The 23239-nt window shown below is 34.5% G+C and overlaps 1 protein-coding gene across 1 annotated transcript in view; it reads right to left on the bottom strand.

Annotated features, from left to right (window-relative positions):
* LOC127501916 (polyphosphoinositide phosphatase-like) overlaps positions 1-23239 on the bottom strand; it is a 70816-nt gene that overhangs the window by 19250 nt on the left and 28327 nt on the right. Inside the window, exons 12-19 of the mRNA XM_051874240.1 lie at positions 19340-19473; positions 18853-18969; positions 16483-16528; positions 14915-15063; positions 14671-14837; positions 7394-7532; positions 1475-1533; positions 678-825 (exon numbers count right to left, since the gene is read on the bottom strand). Coding sequence (XP_051730200.1) covers positions 678-825; positions 1475-1533; positions 7394-7532; positions 14671-14837; positions 14915-15063; positions 16483-16528; positions 18853-18969; positions 19340-19473 — 959 coding nt within the window. The remainder of the gene's footprint in view (positions 1-677; positions 826-1474; positions 1534-7393; positions 7533-14670; positions 14838-14914; positions 15064-16482; positions 16529-18852; positions 18970-19339; positions 19474-23239) is intronic.

Here is a 23239-nt window from a genome sequence, read left to right as displayed (position 1 = left end):
GTCACATTTTATATATATATATACATATATATATATACAGTTCTGTGCAAAAGTCTTAGGCACATCAGTATTTTCACTCCCAAAAAAGGGTTTTAAGCCAGTTATTTATATCTTTTGCTGTAGTGTGTCAGTAGGAAATATCAGTTCACATTTTCAATCATTCATTTTGCCATTAATTGTAATAATCCAGTGAGATTTTTGTATGCACACGGATGTCTGACAACAGTCGGTGCTCCACACGGAGATCTGATCATCATCGAATCCGTTTGGGATTACATGAAGAAACAGATGAAACTGAGACAGACTAAATCCAGAAGAATCCTTGAAGAATCCTTCCTGCAAAGACACAGTACTATGAAGAGTTTTAGGCACTTGTGTAAAAATGCTGTAAAGTGAGGATACTTTCAAAAATATCAATTAACTTCTATTAACTAAATCAAATGAACCACCCTTTGCGTTTAAAACACGGCCACAGTTCTTCTGGATTTAGTTTGTCTTGTCTCATTTTTTGGGGGTTAAAATACTGACGTGCGTAAGACTTTTGCACAGTACTGTATATTTATCTATCTATATATATATATATATATATATATATATATAAAATGTGACATGTAAGTACAGCATGAAAAGCACCTGTGGAGAAGCATGTGTTCATGTAAAGATGTGTCAGCGCTGACCTTGCGGAGTTAGTCATGGCGATACTAAAAGTGTCGTCGAATGAAGTGAGCTCGTACGGCTTGAAAAACTCTGTGTAGATGTCGATGCTCTCGTCATATCTGTTCACACGCTTCACCACAACCTTCTTTCTGTTGTTCTCACACTGGGCTGAAATGGATGAAAACATTCAGAAAATCTTTATGATTCAACACACAGAACTCCAGTTACACCAGCAACCAAAACAGTCAAACATTTCATTCATTAATTCAGTTTATTCACTATAGTTTAAAAAGATGGTAATAAAATATGACAAGATCTCAGAGTTAAACTGTGTCAGATTAATTATGTCAGATAACACTTCAGCAAAACATGGTCAGGTCAAAGTGTCTGAATAATTTTTGGTTCCAAATTGTTGTCAATTTTACTGGTAGTCCACTGTATGAAGAAGTTTTGGGCATAATATGTCACAGTTTACTTGCTATCCTCACTTACAGAAATGAACTATAGTGTCCTGCACCCACTAGTAAAAATATATCAAAAATGTCTGAATAATTTTTGGTTTGACTGTATATGCTATTTGTGTGCAGTGTAAAGTTGATGTCAGTTATGAGTGCCTTTCACGTGAGCAGGACGTGAATGACCATCATCAAGTCACTGAGCGTTTCCGATCAGTCACTCATGAACTTCCATTCGATCAGGACACCGACTGCCTATATAGACAGCGAGGGGCTCGCTAGGGTTTGGCACAATGTTTGTAGTTAATATGTAACCACACATCTTTCATATCGCTCTCTTTATGGCTGTATAAAGTGATCACCTTCATCATACGGTAACGGGAGGTACGTCAGCACTCCGTCAGACCACCAGTGCGTGTAACTGCAAGAGAAAAACATCAAGAGGACGTGAAACACCATGAAACTGTACAATAGTGACACCATGTTATTTTGGGAAGTTGCACCAGGGTAACTATTGTTTTACTATATAATATGGAAGTATATGAACATCACATCAATGTACCATGGTATTACCTCAGTACTGTTTAGTAAAGGGCAGTGTAACAAAAAACTTTATATATATATATATATATATATATATATTATATATATTACACACACTACCGGTCAAAAGTTTGGAAACATTACTATTTTTAATGTTTTTGAACGAAGTCTCTTATGCTCATTAAGGCTGCATTTATTTCATAATAAATACAGAAAAAAAACAATAATATTGTGAAATATTATTACAATTTAAAATTATGGTTTTCTATTTTAATATACTTTAAAATATAATTTATTTCTGTGATCAAAGCTGAATTTTCAGCATCATTACTCCAGTCTTCAGTGTCACATGATCCTTCAGAAATCATTCTAATATGCTGATTTGATGCTCAATTATCAATGTTGGAAACAGTTGTGTTGCTTAATATTTTTTTGGACCCTGTGATACTTTTTTCAGGATTCATTGATGAATAAAAGGTTAAAAAGAACAGCATTTATTCAAAATATAAATCTTTTCTAACAATATAAATCTTTACTATCACTTTTTATCAATTTAACACATCCGTGCTGAATAAAAGTATTCATTTCTTAAAAAAAAAAGAAAGAAAAAAAATGACTGACCCCAAACTTTTGAACGGTCGTGTATATTATTACAAAAGATCTCTATTTTAAATAAATGCTGATATTTTTTAACTTTTTATTCATCAAAGAATCCTGAAAAAGTATCACAGGTTATAAAATAATATTAAGCAGCACAACTGTTTCCAACACTGATGATAAATCAGCATATTAGAATGATTTCTGAAGGATCATGTGACACTGAAGACTGGAGTAATGATGCTGAAAATTCAGCTTTGATCACAGAAATAAATTTATTTTAAAGTTTATTAAAATAGAAAACCATAATTTTAAATTGTAATAATATTTCACAATATTATTGTTTTTTCTGTATTTATTATGAAATAAATGCAGCCTTAATGAGCATAAGAGACTTCGTTCAAAAACATTAAAAATAGTAATGTGTCCAAACTTTTGACTGGTAGTGTTTATCTACACACACAGAGCTGGGTAGATTACTTATGAATTGTAATCAGTTACTGATTACAAATTACATGACAAAATTTGTAATCAGTAATATAATCTCTTAGGCTACACATTTTTGGTGAGGTAATCTGACTACTTTTGGATTACATTTAGATTACTTTTGTGCTAACCCTTATTTGATGTCACATATATTGTAGGATAATCTTGTACTATTTTGACAGATACAAAGAAAAAATATATTCCAAAAAATATATTCTATTCAGCAACAAGAGCCTCAACAGATCCTTTTTAAAGTGCAATGTATGGACAGTTAATACTTCAAAATACTAACACTAATGTACCTGTTAGTGTTTGCTGATACACTGAATAAAACAAAATCACATCTTATGATTTTAAAGCATATTTACTTAAAATTAAGTAAATTTAGAAAACAGCAACATTACAAAAACAAATATTGAAAAACATGAAATTCACAGCAATATCACTGCTACATCAAATATTTCATCTATATTTCATATATTATTATTATTATTATTAAAGGGGGGGGGTTTCACACACAGTTTCTGCCAATCTCATGCTAATCTTGAGTACATATAGAGTAATATTGCATCCTTCATATCTCCGAAAAGTCTTTTGTTTTATCATATTTATAAAAGATAGATACGCTAAACCGAGTCTTTTCGAAAAAAGCCGAGCTCCTGGAGGCGTGTCTGCCGTCAGTGCCGTGGGCGGAGCTAAAGAGTCACGAGCGTGCACAGCTCTTGCGTAGAGATCATCTGCTAGCTGCGACATCATTATAAATAAGAAGGGAACAAAAACGTTTGTGTTGTTTACATTTTATGCACTTGTGCGCCGATTGCCAACAAAACACAGACATCTGATGCAGCTTTACCACCCGCGATCTGCAAATCCAGCGCTGAACTGGGACTTGTTTACAAAGCATTCATCACCGAAATCCCGGGAACAAACAAACATACGTGCACAACTCCGTTGCTGCCCCGGAAAAACAAACTTCATCCACTGTTCCCTTAACGCTGGGTTCTTTGGGAAGCTGAAAAAGGTAATCTTTCCCTCACAACCAAAAACACACTCCTTCGGTGACATGAGCTGCGTCTCATTCGGAGGCTGCGTCCTCCGGAGGTCGCATTTGAAGGCTGAATACTTCATCAAGGATGTCATATTTAAGAAAAGTAACCGTAATAAAATTGACTGATATTCATTGTGAGGTGTAAAATACTGTAATTTCTTTCTTTCTTTGCAATCTAACAGTTATTTTTCTTAAATGAGACTGCCTCGATGATGTATGCAGCCTTCGAAGGGTGCAGCCCCTGAATTGGGACATTGTTGAAAAATCTCTCTGCTTCCATATCCCGAATGAAGCGCGTTGATGGGCGGCTCTTGCTCTTGCTCTGGGTGATGTGTTTGCGCACGCTTATCAGGGAGAAGTGCCTATACAAGGAATTCTGCCCTTTCATGATGTCATACAGGCCATACTCGAAAAAAAAACTCTCCGAATCCTGTACTGAAACCCGAAGTAGTGGATTTGGTACAGAAATACTCTGTCATATGTCCAACTTGTGTTTTGAAACTTTGACCAGGTTTAGCATGAGAACACAACTCTTTAACAGTGTAATTAAGTCAGAATGCATGAAATAGCATAACGTAATCCAGATTACATGTAATCCGTTACTACCCAGCTCTGTATATATACAGGTGCATCTCAATAAATTAGAATGTCATGGAAAAGTTAATTTATTTCAGTAATTCAACTCAAATTGTGGAACTCGTGTATTAAATAAATTCAATGCACACAGACTGAAGTACTTTAAGTCTTTGGTTCTTTTAATTGTGATGATTTTGGCTCACATTTAACAAAAACCCACCAATTCACTATCTCAATAAATTAGAACACTTCATAAGATCAATAAAAAACAGAAATGTCAGGCTTCTGAAAAGTATGTTCATTTCTATGCACTCAATACTTGGTTGGGCCTCCTTTTGCATGAATTACTGCATCAATGCGGCGTGGCATGGAGTCGATCAGTCTGTGGCATTGCTCGGGTGTAATGAAGCCCAGGTTGCTCTGATAGCGGCCTTCAGCTCATCTGCATTGTTGGGTCTGGTGTCTCTCATCTTCCTCTTGACCATAGATTCTCTATGGGGTTCAGGTCAGGCAAGTTTGCTGGCCAATCAAGCACAGTAACACCATGGTCATTGAACCAGCTTTTGGTACCTTTGGCAGTGTGGGCAGGTGCCAAATCCTGCTGGAAAATGAAATCAGCATCTCCATAAAGCTTGTCAGCAGAAGGAAGCATGAAGTGCTCTAAAATTTCCTGGTAGATGGCTGCGTTGACTGTGGACTTCAGAAAACACAGTGGACCAACACCAGCAGATGACATGGCACCCCAAACCATCACTGACTGTGGAAACTTCACACTGGACTTCAAGCAACATGGTTTCTGTGCCTCTCCACTCTTCCTCCAGACTCTGGGACCTTGATTTCCAAATGAAATGCAAAATTTACTTTCATCTGAAAAGAGGACTTTGGACCACTGAGCAACAGTCCAGTTCTTCTTCTCCTTAGCCCAGGTAAGACGCTTCTGACGTTGTCTTTGGTTCAGAAGTGGCTTGTTGTGACAGTTGTAGCCAATTTCCTGAAGACGTCTGTGTGTGGTGGCTCTTGATGCACTGACTCCAGCTTCAGTCCACTCCTTTTGAAGCTCTCCTAAGTTCTTAAATCGGCTTCGCCTGACAATCTTCTCAAGCCTGCGGTCGTTCCTTTCACTTGTACACCTTTTTCCTTCCAGTCAACTTTCCATGAATATGCTTTGGCACAGCACTCTGCGAACAGCCAGCTCTTTCAGCAGTGACCCTCTGTGGCTTACCCTCATGGTAGAGGGTCTTGATGATCGTCTTCTGGACAACTGTCAAGTCAGCAAACTGCTGTTGGGATTACTGACCTAAACCCAGTATTTATACCCTGAGAATGGTCATTTAATAGAACTCGAAATTAAATATTCTAATAATTTGAGATACAGATTTTTTGATTTTGATGAGCAGCAAGCTGTAATCATCAAAATGAAAACAAAAAAAGTCTGGAAATATTTTACTTTATGTCTAATAAATCTAGAATATATTTAAGTTTTACTTTTTGAATATCATTTTTCATGATATTCTAATTTATTGAGATGCACCTGTATATATTTATCATATAATATTATAAGAAGTATATAATTGTTAATAACAGCAGCACTGTCTCTACTAATAGCGAAACGAAACTATAAGTTTATCTACCCCAAGAATCGCACAGTTATTACTTCGCTGGTGAGTCATTTTACTGATTAACTCGTCAGAGCAGCGCTGACAACACATTTCTGTGCGAGTGTGTGTCCGTACTAACGTCATACAGTGCGTGAGAGAGAGGATGTGCTTTCAAGACACAATATAATGTATTTTGTGGAAAAAACCATGACACTAATTTGTCGTTTTCATCCTATTGTTTACTATATTTATTTGCTTGGTCTGTGTCAATGTGTGTTTTGTTTCTTTTGCTGTTGTAGGACCTTTAAAATGACTGAAATCATTTGGCGAAGTGATATGGAACTGTAATGCGGTCAAGACCTGCCTGGAACTACTTTAGCCATGCAAAATAATTGCACACAGGCAGGAAAACACCAAGTTTTTGTTCGTCGGCCGACTAAGTTTTCTCAATGTGTTCCGCACCGTCGGCTGAAGTTGGTCCTCAAAGGTCCGTCGGGCCATCTGATCATTCTGATTGGCTGTTCGGCTACTGCCACCTGCTGGTACGGAAAGGCATTTCATCTTGCACAGGCGCAGAACGGACGTGCTACTTGGCTGTCGGCCGTCGGTTTGGTGTGTCAGGGCAACTTTGGACCTGCCGACGTGAGCCAACCCCGCAGTCTGCTTTCGTCGCCGTCGACTTGGTGCGTTCCTGCCTTTAGAACGCTGATCAACCAATCAGATTCGAGCATTCAACAGCCCTGTAGTATTTATCTAATATAACAGCATACGAATGTGTAGATATACTTTTCAATTTTAAATGTCAATTATTTTTTGCATTACAGTAGTGAGAATTTGAGGTGAACATGTTTCATTTTCATCAATGCAAAAATCTTAACGGGAACTAAAAGTACATGTTTCTTTCTTGCGATTTAGGGTTGAACTCAGATCACCCAAATATATGATTATACAGTCCTGAACGAAAAAACATGTCCTAGAACACGAATGGTCATTTCAGAGACGATGTGAATGTACAATTTCCTTAAACAGGTCAGTCAGTTTTGTGTCTGATAATAGTCGAACCATCAGCGCAGGTCTTTGTCACATCCTCCATTATGCAAGCTTCATCACAAAGCCACGCGCCGTCCGACTGGAGGACACTAAACTGGGTCACGGGGCGCACAAACCACGTCTTTAACATCAGGGCAATAAACGAATAAAACTCCAGAGAGGCAGAAGCTGCAGACGGCAATGATATGAGACGGAAAAACCATCTTGATGTTTACACGCTTTACGGTTTAAAGGCAATGAAACACCAACCAGTAGCTGTTCATAGTGCTGTTTACTAAGGGAACATCACTAGCGCTAGTGCTCGGAGGCGTGCTGATCTTACTTATAATTTCCACCATGAAATCTCAGTCAGATACAGAAGTAAGCAGTAGAGCGTAGAGAACCTGTGTCGCTGGAGCGGGAGGCTCATGGTGTTACTGTGGTGAAGGTAGAAGTCTGTGGGCAGTTCCCAGAGGTGAGGCTTCGATTCGGACGGCTGGAAGACCTGCAGGAACAGGTTTATAGCGTCCTGTCGGTCTGCATCTGAGAGAGACAAACACATCACATCACATTAATAATAAATAAATCTTCTCTGAGACAAATCTTAGTTTAAGCTGCATTTTATTTTGTTTTACTTCACTTTTACTTTACTATCCATTGCATTCAAGGTATATATTTTATTAAGTATTACCTGGGATTCGAACCCATGACCTTGACCCTAGCGTCATGATCTTCTGTTTGATTTGATTTCATATTTATATTTATGTTTTAACCTAAAGTGTATTTTATTTTTTTACTTAATTGTGCTTTATTTATTCTATAATGTTATTTAATATAATTTTATTATTATTATTATCATTATTTTACAATTGCATTTCATTAGGCAGACATTTTAACCAAAGTCAATTTTACTACATTCAATATATTTTTTATATTACAATAAATAAGTTATATATATAAAATTATTTATTTTATATTTTGTTTATGTATTTTATATTTTATCATTTTTTCATTTTTTTTTTAATTGTAATATATTTATTTTATAATCGTATTCAATATTATTTTTTACATTTATCCATTTGGCAGATGTTTTAACAAATTTATTTAATTTTATTTTATTAATTCTATATTGTTATTTAATATAATTTATTATTATTATTATTATTATTATATTATATTTCACCATTTAGCACACGTTTTAACTAAAATTTATTTAACTATATTTTATTTTATTATTTATTTTATTTAAATGTATTTTATTTTATTCTATAATGTTATTTAATATAATTTTATTATGATTATTATTATTATTTTACATTTACAATATATTTAACCATTTGTCAAACATTTTAACCAAAGCGAATATTATTACATACATATATATTACTAAATACTTTTATTTTATTGAATTATTTATTTGATATTTTGTTCATTTTTTTTATTTAACTGTATTTTATTTACTTGTTTGGAAAAGTGCAGCTTTACTTCATATTAATTAACGTATAATTTTATTAATATTATTTTACAGTTACATTAACCAAAGCAAATATTTTTACATACATACTTATTAGTAAATTCTTGTATTTTATTTAATTTTTTTGTTAATTTTATTTTTTATTTTAATTTATTATATTGTATTTTATTTTATTATGTATTTTAATTAACTGTATTTTTTTTTAAATTGTATTTAATATTATTTTATTTTATTTTATATAAAAACTACTCATTTGGAAAAGTGCTGTTTTACTTTATATTAATTATTTTTGTCCTTTAATCATAATTGCACGCAGCCAAAATACAAACGTTTCAGCAACATGAACCATTTTTGTGATGCCAATTTAAAAAAAAAACATTAAAACAGTAGTTGAGAGACTGGAAATCACCAATGAGACCAACAAAAGTAAAACAATCAGATGCAAAAGTGTTTTCAGCTGCCAAGACTTTATTTTCAGAATAAAAGTGTGATCACAGTTTGTCCATGTGCTGCGGCCCGCTGAAACGAAGAGTTAATCGACAAGCACTGAGCGCAATTAGACTCGTTCCTCGTTATCCCTCAAGGCCATTTCAGCATCTTTCTAATTAAATAAAGCTGAGACGAGAACCAAGACGAGCGTCGTTCACCCAGAAAACATCACATGGAAACGCCTGATGATACTACAGTGTGTTCAAAATCTCACGATTCAAAAGATTTCACATTTTCATTGACATTATATCAATCTTTATTAGTATTAATGGTGCTAAAATAGGCTTCGTTTTGTAATGCAATTTCATTTTTCTCTTGACTTTGCGGTGAAAAACAGCAAAACACAACCCTCGTAATCTTTAAATATAACATCAGTGTCTTGAAGAACAGCATGTGTGCGACGATGAATCATTTCAGGAGAACTTATAAGCAGTTTAAATGAGCCCTTGAATGAGAGGATGCTAAAAATACAGCAAAGAGAAAATAAAGGGAAAAGCAGAGAGAGTCTGAAGATCGTCTAAAACAGGTGGAGAAGAGACCATCAGCTGAGCAAAACACAATGGACGTCAAACCCAAAGAAACATGCTGTTCTTCCTCAGTGTTTCTGTTTTCCAGTACAAATATCTAAACATTCTTTAATCAAGATACATTCACTGGAAATGAGAAATTACATGAGATAAGAAGTCTTGATTTCTGACTCGTTAAAACAAGAACGGGGTGAGAAAAACTCAATTCGAAGGGAAATTCTTGAGATCAATTTGATCTCAAGTAAAATTTTTAGATATTTGTACTAGAAATCAAGACAAAAATACCCTTTTGCAGTGTAACATTTTTAATCATAAAGCTCAGAGTCTTTTTAATTAGTTGTAGAAAAATAACTTTAGGCATAAATTATTATTAAGAGCTATAAGAGGGTAAATTATGATAACTAAAACTAAAACCATAAAAAACATTTTCGTTAGATAAATGTTAACTGAAATAAAATGAAATATACAAAAACTTAAAAAAATAAAATAAATCAGATAGTTGCCAAGGCTGCAAATAAACTAATAACTAAATATAAACTAAATGTTAAAAAACTATATATAAATGGAAAAACACACTTAAAACTAAATTGCTAAAACTTTTACTAAAATGAAAATGGAAAAAAAAAAAAAAAAAATATATATATATATATATATATATAAAACTAATTCAAAATATTAATAAAAACTATAGTTTCTCAATGATATTACAATATTATAAAAAATTTATTTAGATTATAATAATTTAGATTTATTTGTTAATTATTTAAAATGTTTAGATGTTATGAATCATTAATAATTTATAGGGTAACAGTTTTAACATTTAAAGAATATTTAAAAAATATTTAATATTACCAAAAAATAGTATATTGTTAAATAATACAAATATATCTATTTTTTTTCATCTAGTTGCCAAAACACTATAGTTTTTTTTAAAAGTGTGTGTGTGTGTATACATAAATTGAGATATGACTTATTTATTATATGTTACCGTATAGATGTTATGAATCATTCAGAATATAAAAAATAAAAAGTAAATTAATGTTAAAGACCTGTGCAATATATATATATATATATATATTTTTTTTTTTTTATTAATATAAATAAAAATAGTATAATATTATAAAATATTTTTAAATTTAAACAAAGAATATAAAAATAGAGAGTAGAAAGAATATAAACATTTAAATAAATAAATAAATAAATAAATAAAAATGGCAAAAACAAACTCAAAACTAAATTACTAAAACTTTTACTAAAATATAAAAATAACAACTAATTCAAAATATTAATAAAAAGTATAGTTTCTTTATTTGTTTATTATTTAAAATATGTTAAGGTTTAGATGTTATGAATCATTCAGAATTTAAAAAAAAAAATAATAATAATTAATGTTAAACACCTGTGCAATATTTACACACACACACACACACACACACATACATATATATATATATATATATATTTTTTTTTATTAATATAAATAAAAATAGTATAATATTATATAATATTCTTTAAATTTAAACAAAACAATTAAAATTTTATAATTAAAACAACAAATTAAAACAAAAAAAATTACCATAATAATCATAATTATAATAATCAGATGATGTCGCGGTGTCCTCTATTCACAGACAAGAGAAAAGGAGGCTGTTAAATGTCTCAATAACATCCATTTTGTCTGTAAATGACATGCAGAGAGCAGGTGAAGGTGTCCGGGTTATAATGACAAGAGACATCACATGAGAAATGAACTACTTATCCTTTCCTTTCAATAACATTTTCTCGGTTCGTGTCTGCAACATTATCAACGTGTCTCTCTGGACTTGTCAAGCACCTGACAGGCGAAGCGTTTTGATTATATTGCATAAGTCTGCTCAAAAAAGCCAAAAAACGTATCATTTTAAACCAGTTACAGCTGCTGTAGTGCACAGTTGGAGTGTTAAAGAAGTGTTAAATTCTCATGCTGAGAACCTGCTGATAAAAGACAAAAAATATATATAATTTTACATATCTTATTTGATATGCAATAACTCAGGATAACTCTTTTTTGGTGAAGTTCCCCTACATGTGAGCTGCATCTGGATCAAATTTTGTGGTGATCACATAAAGTAATCAAACGTTACAGCATATGGAACCAAAGTAGCCTTTTTGTTTAGCCTTTGTCGCCCCCTAATGGGCATTTTTAAAATCGTTCCTCCATGAGGACTATCCTTTGATCGACGAGTATCCCTTTTAATCGCGAGCATCCACTGCAAGTAATAATGTGCCATTTTTTAAAATCTGTGCATGTTTTTTAAAGTTATAAGCGAAAAATCTCACGTAAAAGCTACATATTTGTTTTTAGTTAGCGCCTGTGGGGTGTTATGTCGTAACTCCGTGAGGAATATCTCGTGATCGACGCATTTGATTATATTGTTGTTTGTACTCATTTTAATCGTGAGAATCTGCTGTACATAATCTTGTGCCATTTTCCACAATCGGAGTATGTTTCATGAAGTTACGAGTGAAAACGTGACGTAAATGCCGCATCCGTATATTATTTACATTTAGGTTTTGCAGGGCTTCACATACAAAAACTCTCTTAAGTTTAGTCAAAGCCCAAAACAATTATGCTTGTTATATTCTACTCTGTGAGACCTTTCAAATGACATATGACACATGACTATCTGAGCCATATGATGTTTTCGACACATTACAGTACATAGTACAAAAAAGTATTTAATAAATTATGTTTTTTTTTTAATCAGCAAATAACTCCGCCCTATTTAGGAGTTAATCAAACTGGCTACATTTATTGTAAATTTCAGACTCTAAGCTTTCAAATGACATCTATTTTTCACTGTTTAAGGCAGTAGTTTTGAAAAATATGATTATTAATTTTATTTCGTAGCTAGGTGGCGACTGCGGGCGGTACACGCCGGTTTAGAGGGACTACTTAGCACTCGTTATATTCCTGTCAAAATGGTTAGATGCATTAAAAAGCTGATTTATTAAGCTTTAAAATTATACCTATTTGTGTTATTCCTCTCAGTGGTTGCTTAGTAATTTGATTATTAAATTTTTCGCAGGGGATGGTGTACCGCCGGCGATATGTGGCCTTGATAGGAGATGATTAACGATATTCACGTCACCGTGTTTATATGTGTATAAATAAAAATATATATGCATATTAAATACATTTAGGTATAAATGATATATATATAAAAAAAATGATTGATATTATATAAAAAATATAATTAATAGTAATATAATATAATAATTTATATTATATTAAAAAATATAAACAAAATAATATTACAAATTTTATATTATTTAAAATTGATTGACAATTATTTTCAGACCAGTTTCACCCAAGACGGCGACTAAAGCCTTTACACACACACACACACACACACACACTCCCCAGATTCTCCATGTTTGTTTATAAAACACACAGCGCCGTTAGCAGTGAAGCCATACACACGGGTGCAATATAATTACAGCACTTGATTGGAATGTGTCGCCTTCGCCAATTAGCCAAACGGCAATTACAGCACTTTTCAGGGTTACATTAGATTTCACTCATATCCTAAAATCATAACATTAACATTATTATGAGAACATGAAGCAATTAACTCTGCTTAAACTACGATGTTCGCTTTTGTGTGCGCAAGTGCAACTCCCGAGAGGAAGCGATGACGCTGAGAATGTTCAAATGCAGTATTACGGGAAACAGAACAATGTGACCTACTGAAGTCCCAATAATATTTAACATGAACCAGTGGGATTAAAGTTTGGAGCGTCACCTGGAGACTCTGTAACCACTGAAATTAGAACTGGGTTGTTGCTATGCAGACGCCATAACCATGGGAACTCACAAATAATAGAGACAATCTTGTCAGGAAATTACAGCAAAAGCCATGATGAAACCGGACAAAATAAACATGGAAAAATCCACGAAGGATCAGCCGGTTTACCATTTATCCCCCAAACAATGTTATTCAACTGCAAAGTGATTTCAGACAATCAGTTATTGTACGGCAAAACTTGCTGATGTGGTTAAAAAGACAGTAAGTTACCGCATGCGGTGCATAAGCACGTTTGTGATTGATTTGGCTCTGTGCACAGAGAGAGCGGCCGTTTCTACGGCGAAAAAATGTAATAATTATACACAAAGGCAGATATGAATAATTAATGAGGGAGAGAATGAGAGAATGTGGGAGGAGGATATAATGGCTCAAACATGTCTCTCTCTCTCTCTCTCTCTCTAGACCATCATTAACTTATGAAACGTGACACATTAACATATTACACAATATACACATTTATATAGATGGGAATGTGGAAAAATGGTATTCAGCCCGTAACATGATATAGAGGGTATGCATAGATGTCACTTTCCCGCCGGAACGCACTCCCTCAGCTGGACTGAGTGGCAAAAGAACCTGCTGCATGACTGGATTTAATAGAGGAAACTGCGAAAACGCGAGTAAAACAAACAATTACAGTAAAGGTTGGGCTCGAAAGTGTTCCTTATGACATGTCAAAGAAACCTAATCCATGGTTATTGACATGCAGCCAGGAATCGTGTTTCCTGACATTTATATGTGCCTGATTTTGACGCCAGGGAAATACATAAAGCAAATCTGACTGTGAACGCTTTATATAACTACAATATAGGTAGGTCTTAATCACTTATATCAATGTTATAAATTTCGTCATATCGTCCAGCCCTAAAACTTGTGTAGTGTTTATTTAAAAACACACAATTATGCAGAATATAAGATGGTAAATATTAAATTGATGAGTTGTCAACACAATATATAACAATACAATATATAGGGTATGATTTTACGCCAAAATCCAACATTTTGACACAAAATGATAACTGCAAAACATGTTTCTTTGCCTGGAGTTCAGCTGTTTCTGTGAATTGCAGCGACCTATTTGCTCCTTTTTCTGTAGCTTTCAGCAGTCTGTAAAAATATACCTCAGATTTTGTGTCAAAGCTGTTTGTACAGTCAGTCGCAAAGCTCTTTCCCGTTTTGGATGCGTTTTGTGTGTTTTTCGCGGCATTCACACTGAAAATCAATGCTGCCACTCAGTCTTTTGCCACTCAGTGGGCGTAACCGCAGTCATAACGGTCGAAGCTGACATACCCTCTATAGATGAAAGTACAGTGGTATTACCATTCAGGTGTTGAGTTGTTTACCTGAGAATGCATTGCTATAGTAGCGCGAGAGCGTCTGCATGATGTCTTTGGAGTGCTGCGTCCAGGGCGCGATCTTACGGTACGTCTTCACTCGGTGAACCAGCTGAGATCCTCCGTACTGTAAAGACAGCGTGTCGCCGTGGTCCTCGTACAGCTCCTCAAATAATCTGCACGCACACCACGAATATCATCAATATGATGTCAATACCTGGCTGACTAGTGTAATGTTGGTTTGCACAGGTACCTGACACAGTCCGTATCAAACTGAAGCTTGGGTTTGTCGATCATCCCGAGCGCGTAGAGCTGGTACGCCAGAGCGCATTTACCCACCATGAACTGGGCGGTGTTGGTTCGGTCCAGACAGTCCACACAGTTCGTCCTCAAAACCCCCGTCTGTCAAAATTACACACAATCATTCGTTTTCAACATCGATAATAATCAAGAAAGTTTCTTGAGCAGAAAATCATCATATTAGAATGATTTCTGAAGGATCATGTGACACTGAAGACTGGAGTAATGATGCTGAAAATTCAGCTTTGATCACAGGAATAAATTACACTTTAACATGTATTAAAATATAAAACAGTTATTTTAAATTGTAAAAATATTTCACAATTTTTACCGTATTTTCGATCAAATAAATGCAGCCTTGGTGAGCAGAATATATAAAAAGAAAATAAAATATAAAAAGATGAATAAAAATGTTAAAAGTTAGATTAATCGTTTTTAAATTAAAAATGTTAATAAAATAAAATAAAAAAATTTAAAAAGGCATTAAATACTATTTTTTTGTTTTATAAATACTTCAAAACAAAGGAAACAAGCAATGGAATATATAAAATGATAAAGAATAATTTGCTGAATTTTAGAATAGTTTAGACAGATATTCCTGCATGTTACCAAATTACCACTTTTAATGAATCTACACCTAAATTTTTTTTTTTTTAAATAATGATAAAAAAAGCATGTTTAAAAATAGAATTGAAATACATAAAAGAAAAAGCAGAAGTGAATCTTGATCAAAGGCTTCACTAAGCAGATATCTCTTAAGACAAGTTTTAAAAGTGTTTTTAAATAAGTTCTTATATTTTATAAATATATAAAGACTAGGGGTAAGACAAGATCTTGCAATATTAAAACGTCGGTTCTGTTCATCACGATTTCAAAATAAAAGTTTAAATGATCGATCTGAGTTTTTGATGTCTATATGTTCTTGTTCAAGAAATTACAGTGGCTGTAGCATTTCTATCGTAACGAAGAGGCCAATTATTAAACATTAAGTGGACATTTGAAATAAATATTTGGCCAATATTAAAGGGGACCTATAATGTACAAGATGTAATATAAGTCTCTGGTGTCTCCAGAATGTGTCTGTGAAGTTTCAGCTCAAAATCCCCCACAGATCATTTATTAGAGCTTGTCAAATTTGCCCCTATTTGGGTGTGAGCAAAAACACGCCGTTTTTGTGTGTGTCCCTTTAAATGCAAATGAGCTGCTGCTCCCGGCCCCCTTTCCAGAAGAGGGCGGAGCTTTAACAGCTCGCGCTTCGGTCGCTCAACAACAACAAAGCTGGAGAATCTCACGCAGCCAAAATGACGAACGGTGTTCAGCCTTACATTGTTCAAACCGGAGTCGACACTGATGGAGAGACTCAGGAAGAAGTTACAACTTTTAGAATGAAACTGGACGTTTCTGAATGGTTAGTGGATAAATTTATGTAGTTGCTGTGGAGTTCTTGAGCAGATTATGAACCAATATGCAGCAGTTTTGATGTTGAGAGTAAAAACTTTGGACCAGCGACTGTTGACATACCTGTAACCTGCCATTGGGTGTGACCTTCCCTCCGAGATCTCGCCACCTGAACAACAAAAAACAGTTTGATAAGAGTCTTTTGATGCAAACGGTCCATTAGACCTGCTGCTCGGCTCAAACCTTCACCTCATGTGTAACACGGCAGCTGTGTTGTTTTGAAAACGAATCAGTGCTTCAGCACGTGGACCATCAGCAGTTTTACAGCAACAAGTGCTGGAAAACAACAAAAGTGCTGCCATTTACTTTAGCTGTGACTCAGACGGGAGGTCGCTAGCTTTCCGAGCTCTTTTGAGAAGGACAGAAATAGCGTTTTGAAGCTCTGCACACATATTCTGCCATTATGGAGTTCATCTGGATTCATACTGTTTTCAGTAACTTTAAAATAGAAACCACTGCAGTCCATTGGTTTGGTTTATTAGTCATTTTAGTGGAGTCTCTATGATCCATTATGCTATTCCTCCCTCTTTCATTGACTGATTGATTGATTGATTGACTGACTGATTGGCTGATTGATTGGCTGATTGGCTGATCGACTGACTGATTGATTGATTGATTGATTGATTGGCTGATTTATTGACTGACTGATTGATTGGCTGATTTATTGACTGACTGATTGATTGGCTGATTGATATTCCTCCCTCTTTCATTGACTGATTGATTGATTGGCTGATTGCTTGATTGACTGACTGACTGACTGATCAATTGGCTGATTGATTGAATGATTGGCTGATTGATTGGCTGATTGATATTCCTCCCTCTTTCATTGACTGATTGATTGATTGGCTGACTGACTGACTGATTGATTGGCTGATTGATTGGCTGACTGACTGACTGACTGACTGACTGATTGACTGACTGATTGACTGACTGATTGATTGGCCGATTGATATTCCTCCCTCTTTTATTGATTGGCTGATTGATATTCCTCCCTCTTTCATTGACTGATTGATTGATTGGCTGACTGACTGACTGATTGATTGGCTGATTGATTGGCTGACTGACTGATTGACTGACTGACTGACTGACTGATTGACTGACTGATTGACTGACTGATTGATTGGCCGATTGATATTCCTCCCTCTTTTATTGATTGGCTGATTGATATTCCTCCCTCTTTCATTGACTGACTGATTGACTGATTGAATGACTGACTGACTGGATGATTGATTGCCTGATTGATTGATTGACTGACTGACTGACTGATCAATTGGCTGATTGATTGAATGATTGGCTGATTGATTGGCTGATTGATATTCCTCCCTCTTTCATTGACTGATTGATTGATTGGCTGACTGACTGACTGACTGATTGATTGGCTGATTGATTGGCTGATTGATTGGCTGACTGACTGATTGACTGACTGACTGACTGACTGATTGGCCGATTGATATTCCTCCCTCTTTTACTGATTGGCTGATTGATATTCCTCCCTCTTTCATTGACTGACTGATTGACTGATTGACTGATTGAATGACTGACTGACTGGATGATTGATTGGCTGATTGATTGATTGATTGATTGATTGATTGATTGACTGACTGATCGATTGGCTGATTGATATTCCTCCCTCTTTCATTGATTGATTGGCTGACTGATTGGCTGACTGACTGACTGACTGATTGACTGACTGACAGCAGTGATAAAACTTCATCAGAATTTAAGTGAATTTAAATGTGTCTGACATTCGTTATTACATACATAAACAACATTGCACTGCAAAAAAATTATATTCTTAGTATTTTTGTCTCATTTTCTAACACAAATATCTAAACCTTCTTAAATCAAGATACATACTTACATACAAACGCTTCATTTTGATCTTTTTTTTTTCAGAAAACAAGACAATATCTTCAGTCTTTTGCTGTTCAAGTAAATCTTGTATCTTGATTTAAGAATTTTTAGATATTTCAGTACTTAAAGCCTTTATATATTATGCATTATAGATGTATTTTAACGCATTAATTATGCCTTATAATGCATTTTATGATCTCATGAATAATTGTAACCACAGTTATAGTACATTATAATCTATTCATTGTTACAACTTTATAAAGTATAATGCATTAAAACACACGACAAACAACCAGTTTCAGATGCAACAAGGAATCTGCAAATATAATAATTCAATTTAAACTTTGGTTACAAATATTTATGAAAATATTAGTGCTGTCAAATGAATAATCGCGATTAATTGCACCCAAAAAAAAAAGTTTATGTTTACATAATATATGCATGTGTACTGTGTATATTTATTATGTACATATAATTACACACACATGCATGTATATATTTAACAAAAATATATTAAAATATTATATATATATATATATATATATAAAATTATTTATTATTCTCACGTTAAACATTTACCTTTCATCAGGACGTAACGTGTGGCAATAGAAGTCGGGTCGATTAACGAAGAAGCCCGTCCTCTTCACCACATTCTCAGCGATCATACTGAGACGGTCCAACACGTTACACAGTTTACTGCACAGGAAAGAACAAACATCTCGTCAAACTACTTGTCTACTTTTAACAAGTAAATAATCATAAATGTTTCTTGAGCAGAAAATCATCATAATAGAATGATTTCTGAAGGATCATGTGACACTGAAGACTGGAGTAATGATGCTGAAAATTCAGCTCTAATCACAGGAATAAATTATACTTTACTATATATTCACATAGAAAACAATTCTTTTAAATTGTAATAATTTTCAGAATTTTTACTGTATTTTTGATCAAATAAATGCAGCCTTGGTGAGCAGAAGAGATCTTACAGACTCAAAACTTTTGAACGGATTCATACTTTATATCAGTTCCAGATATGCAATGACTGTCTGACAATCTTACGCACCTCTTGGTGTATCGGGCCATGTCCCAGGCGATGTACTCGATGCCGTGCTCCGGCGGGAGAAACTGGTTGAGGTTTGTGATGGCGGGGTAAAGCTCCTCACTCAGTATCTTCTCATGCTTCCTCTTCTCTCGTTTCTGACAAAATCAAAATCACCAAACCAACAATTATTACACTGATTCCAACATTTTAAACTCAAAATCTGCTCGTTAGTCCTGCAATAGCAGTTTCTGGTTGACAAACAACACGTAGTAAATTAGTGTCAAACAAAACAACAGCAAACCTTTGGGAACAACAGACAATTTGCAAATACTCTCAATGTTTACATTTATACTGGGGAAAAAATGATTTTTCAAAGTTATAAATACAACATTAGTAAGTTTTACATTAAAATACTATTATTTCAATCTTTCTACTTAAAAATGTAATGCTTAAAGGCACAGTATGTAAGTTTTGCCGCTAGAAGTCGCTTATTCAAAACAATAACATACACTAAAAATAACTAAAAAACCGAAACAAATTTACACAGCAAAATACCATTTTCCAATGAAACAGTAATATATCGTAAAAACAGTGCATTCTGGGTAATATTATTAGTCGTTTTTGAAAAAGTAACCTATAGGCTACTTTCTCGAAAATGACAAATATTACCCAGAATGCATTGTTTTTACAGTATATTACTTCTGTATATTACAATGCACTCTGGGTAATATCGTTTTTTGAGAAAGTAGCCTATAGGCCTCTTTTCTTAAAATGACAAATATTACCCAGAATGTGTTGTTTTTATGGCATATCACTGTTTCAATGGAAAACGGTATTTTACTGTGTAAATTTGTTTCGCTTTTCTACAGTCATTTTTTAGTGTAGGCATAGTTTGATAACACTGTGAATGAGCATGGAATCATGGGAGTTGTCATCCTCCACAGCGATGGAAAGCAATCTGACGGGACTCAGGTAAAAATCATGGATGAGCTAATGTATTAAAGTTTTATTAACGTTACTGTGGTATGAAGCATGAAAATTCTGTCATTAATCACTCACCCTCATGTCGTTCCACACCTGTAAGACCTTCGTTCATCTTCAGAACACAAATTAAGAGATTTTTGATAAAATCTGATGGCTCAGTGAGGCCTCCATTGACAGCAAGATAATTTACACTTTCAATGCCCAGAAAGCTACTAAAGACATATTTAAAACAGTTCATGTGACTACAGTGGTTCAACCTTAATGTTATTTCAAAACTCTGCTTCATGAAGCTTCGAAGCTTTACAAATCTTTTGTTTTGAATCAGCGGTTCGGAGCGTGTATCAAACTGCCAAAGTCACGGCCCCCAGTGGTGAACCATTGAAATTTCGAAACACTTATGACGTAACGAAGCCTCGTTTACTGAAATCATGTGACTTTGGCAGTTTGATACACGCTCCGAACCACTGATTCGAAACAAAAGATTCGTAAAGCTTCATGAAGCAGTGTTTTGAAATCGCCCGTCACAAGATATTGTTGAATAAAGTCGTTATTTTGTTTTTTTTGGCGCACAAAAAGTATTCTCAGCGCTTCATAACATTAAGGTTGAACCACTGTAGACACATGAACCGTTTTAAATACGTCTTTCTGGGCATTGAAAGTGTTAATTATCTTGCTGTCAATGCAGGCCTCACTGAGCCATCGGATTTTATCAAAAATATCTTAATTTGTGTTCTGAAGATGAACGAAGGTCTTACGGGTGTGAAACGACATGAGGGTGAGTAATTAATGACAGAATTTTCATTTTTGGGTGAACTAACCCTTTAAGTGTGTTGAAAGTTATGTTATAACGTTGCACATTGCAGTAAGATTATTAGAATGTCATATTAATAAAAGCTAGATGACTTGTGTTGCTAAATGGCATGCAATTAATTTGAAAATATATTGTATGGCAGTTACTACACTATATTGTATTACTGTTACTACAAATAAAGCTCTTTCTGATTTTGCTATGTCAGCCACTTAACAAAACAGTGTTGTCTCTGAGGCATGGTAAAAACATTCAAACAATAAGACCAACCGTGTTGAACGACAGTTTTCTGTCTAATAAAACACATAATATATTAAAGCGTATTACCCTATAAATCCTACTGTATCATATTTCATAAGCACCTTTTGAAGGCCTGTAAATGGTGAAAACGTTGCTGAAAAGCCTTTCACATGCAATCTTCTGTCGTCTGATTGACAGTTTAGACTCAAGTAAAAGCCTTTCAGTATAATTGTACAAACGTCCTCCTTCAGCTCGTGCTTCACGTGTCTTTCTGCGGTCAAATCCGCACTGATTTTATCAAGTAAACGTAAGAATAACTTTGACATTGTTAGTAATATTTCAGCTACCGTTTACTTGATTATCCAGACATCATTTATTATAAAAATCATGAGTATCAAATATGATCATCATCTTTTGAGGAAGGTTTATTTGTTCATCTCTCAATCATCATTGTATTGCATTATATGTTTTAAAACTACAGAGCTTCGATCAGAAAACTTAAATATCATCTTACTAAGACTTATTATTGGCAGATTTTGATATTTATATGCATTTTATGTCAGTATCTATTATAAAGATCTCATTGATTTGCATTACCTTACTTTTTGTCCATATAAATTGCATATTTTGGTTCAGTTTGGGCTGTTTTTTTCCTTCATATTCTCACTATATCAGACTACATGAGCCATAAAAAAATTGTCTAATGTTTCAATAAACTGAAAATTCTGACTATTATTTCATATGTCAGGCTTTACAGGGTAAATAAACTCAGTATTTTGCATCTCTGGAGAACATCAGAGATGATCAGCCAAGCAGATGATGTGGATGTAGACATGTTGTGGACGATGACTCAAACCTAACGTCCTTCTGCTTCTCGATAGGGAACAATGACTAATCCAAGAAGACGACTAGTAAGACATTATCTGTCCGCCACACACGCCGGCGGGAAGAAACACACGTGATCCACCACGGTTTACGCGCTCAATCCTTGGGCCACATTTGCACGTGCTGTTAAACGACTCCAGCGTTCTTAGAAATCGTTCTGCGGTTGTCCGATTCCTCCTGCGGCCCACAATGCCGTCTGCCTCCCACATCAACACACACTCTCTACTGGAGGCCAGCGGAAAACACACACACACAGTTTGAGCTGGAGCTCAATGCACTCACACAAACACACATTTTACAGTGTGTTTGACACACACACGTGTGACGACCACATGGTCCGGCAGGCTAAATGAGTGTGTGGAGTTAATTAGACTGCATTCTTAGCATGTAATGCGCCTCATTTGGCTCATTAAGGATCTTTTGTCACATGCTTTTATCTGGACGGAGAATATACAGTGACACACACTCTGAAACAAAGCCACAAACACACATGTGTTTTAAACATGTTAGGCACAACTTTGTGTTAAATTCTGCCTGTACAGATCCTTTTTTGGCACGCCGCCTTCACACGGACATCACATGGCTGGTTCACAATGGACTGAGGTGGTTTGGGTCTTTGTTCTGTTGTATCTCCTGACAGCCAACGTGAGCGAGACGGGAAATATGGACAGCAAAAACATCAGGCTTTTGTTTGTTAACAGAAGTGTGCATGTGCATTTCTTCATGTGTGCGGTCAGTGGTGTATTTATAGTAAGTGCATTAGATAAAAGTGTTCATGTGAAGCACAAAAGCTTGGGGTCAGTAAGATTTTTTTTTCTTTTTTTTTTTTTTTTTTTAAGAAATTAATATTTTCAGTCAGCAATGATGCATTACATAGACCAAAAGTGTCAGTAAAGACATTTATAATGTTATAAAAGATTATATTTCAAATAAATGCTGTATTTTTAAACTTTCTATTCATCAAATAATAATGAAAAATAAAATGTATCAGGGTTTTTACAAAA

This window comes from Ctenopharyngodon idella, chromosome 20 (genome assembly GCF_019924925.1).
Source record: "Ctenopharyngodon idella isolate HZGC_01 chromosome 20, HZGC01, whole genome shotgun sequence".
NCBI lineage: Eukaryota > Metazoa > Chordata > Actinopteri > Cypriniformes > Xenocyprididae > Ctenopharyngodon > Ctenopharyngodon idella.
This window is presented reverse-complemented; position numbering and strand designations above follow the sequence as displayed.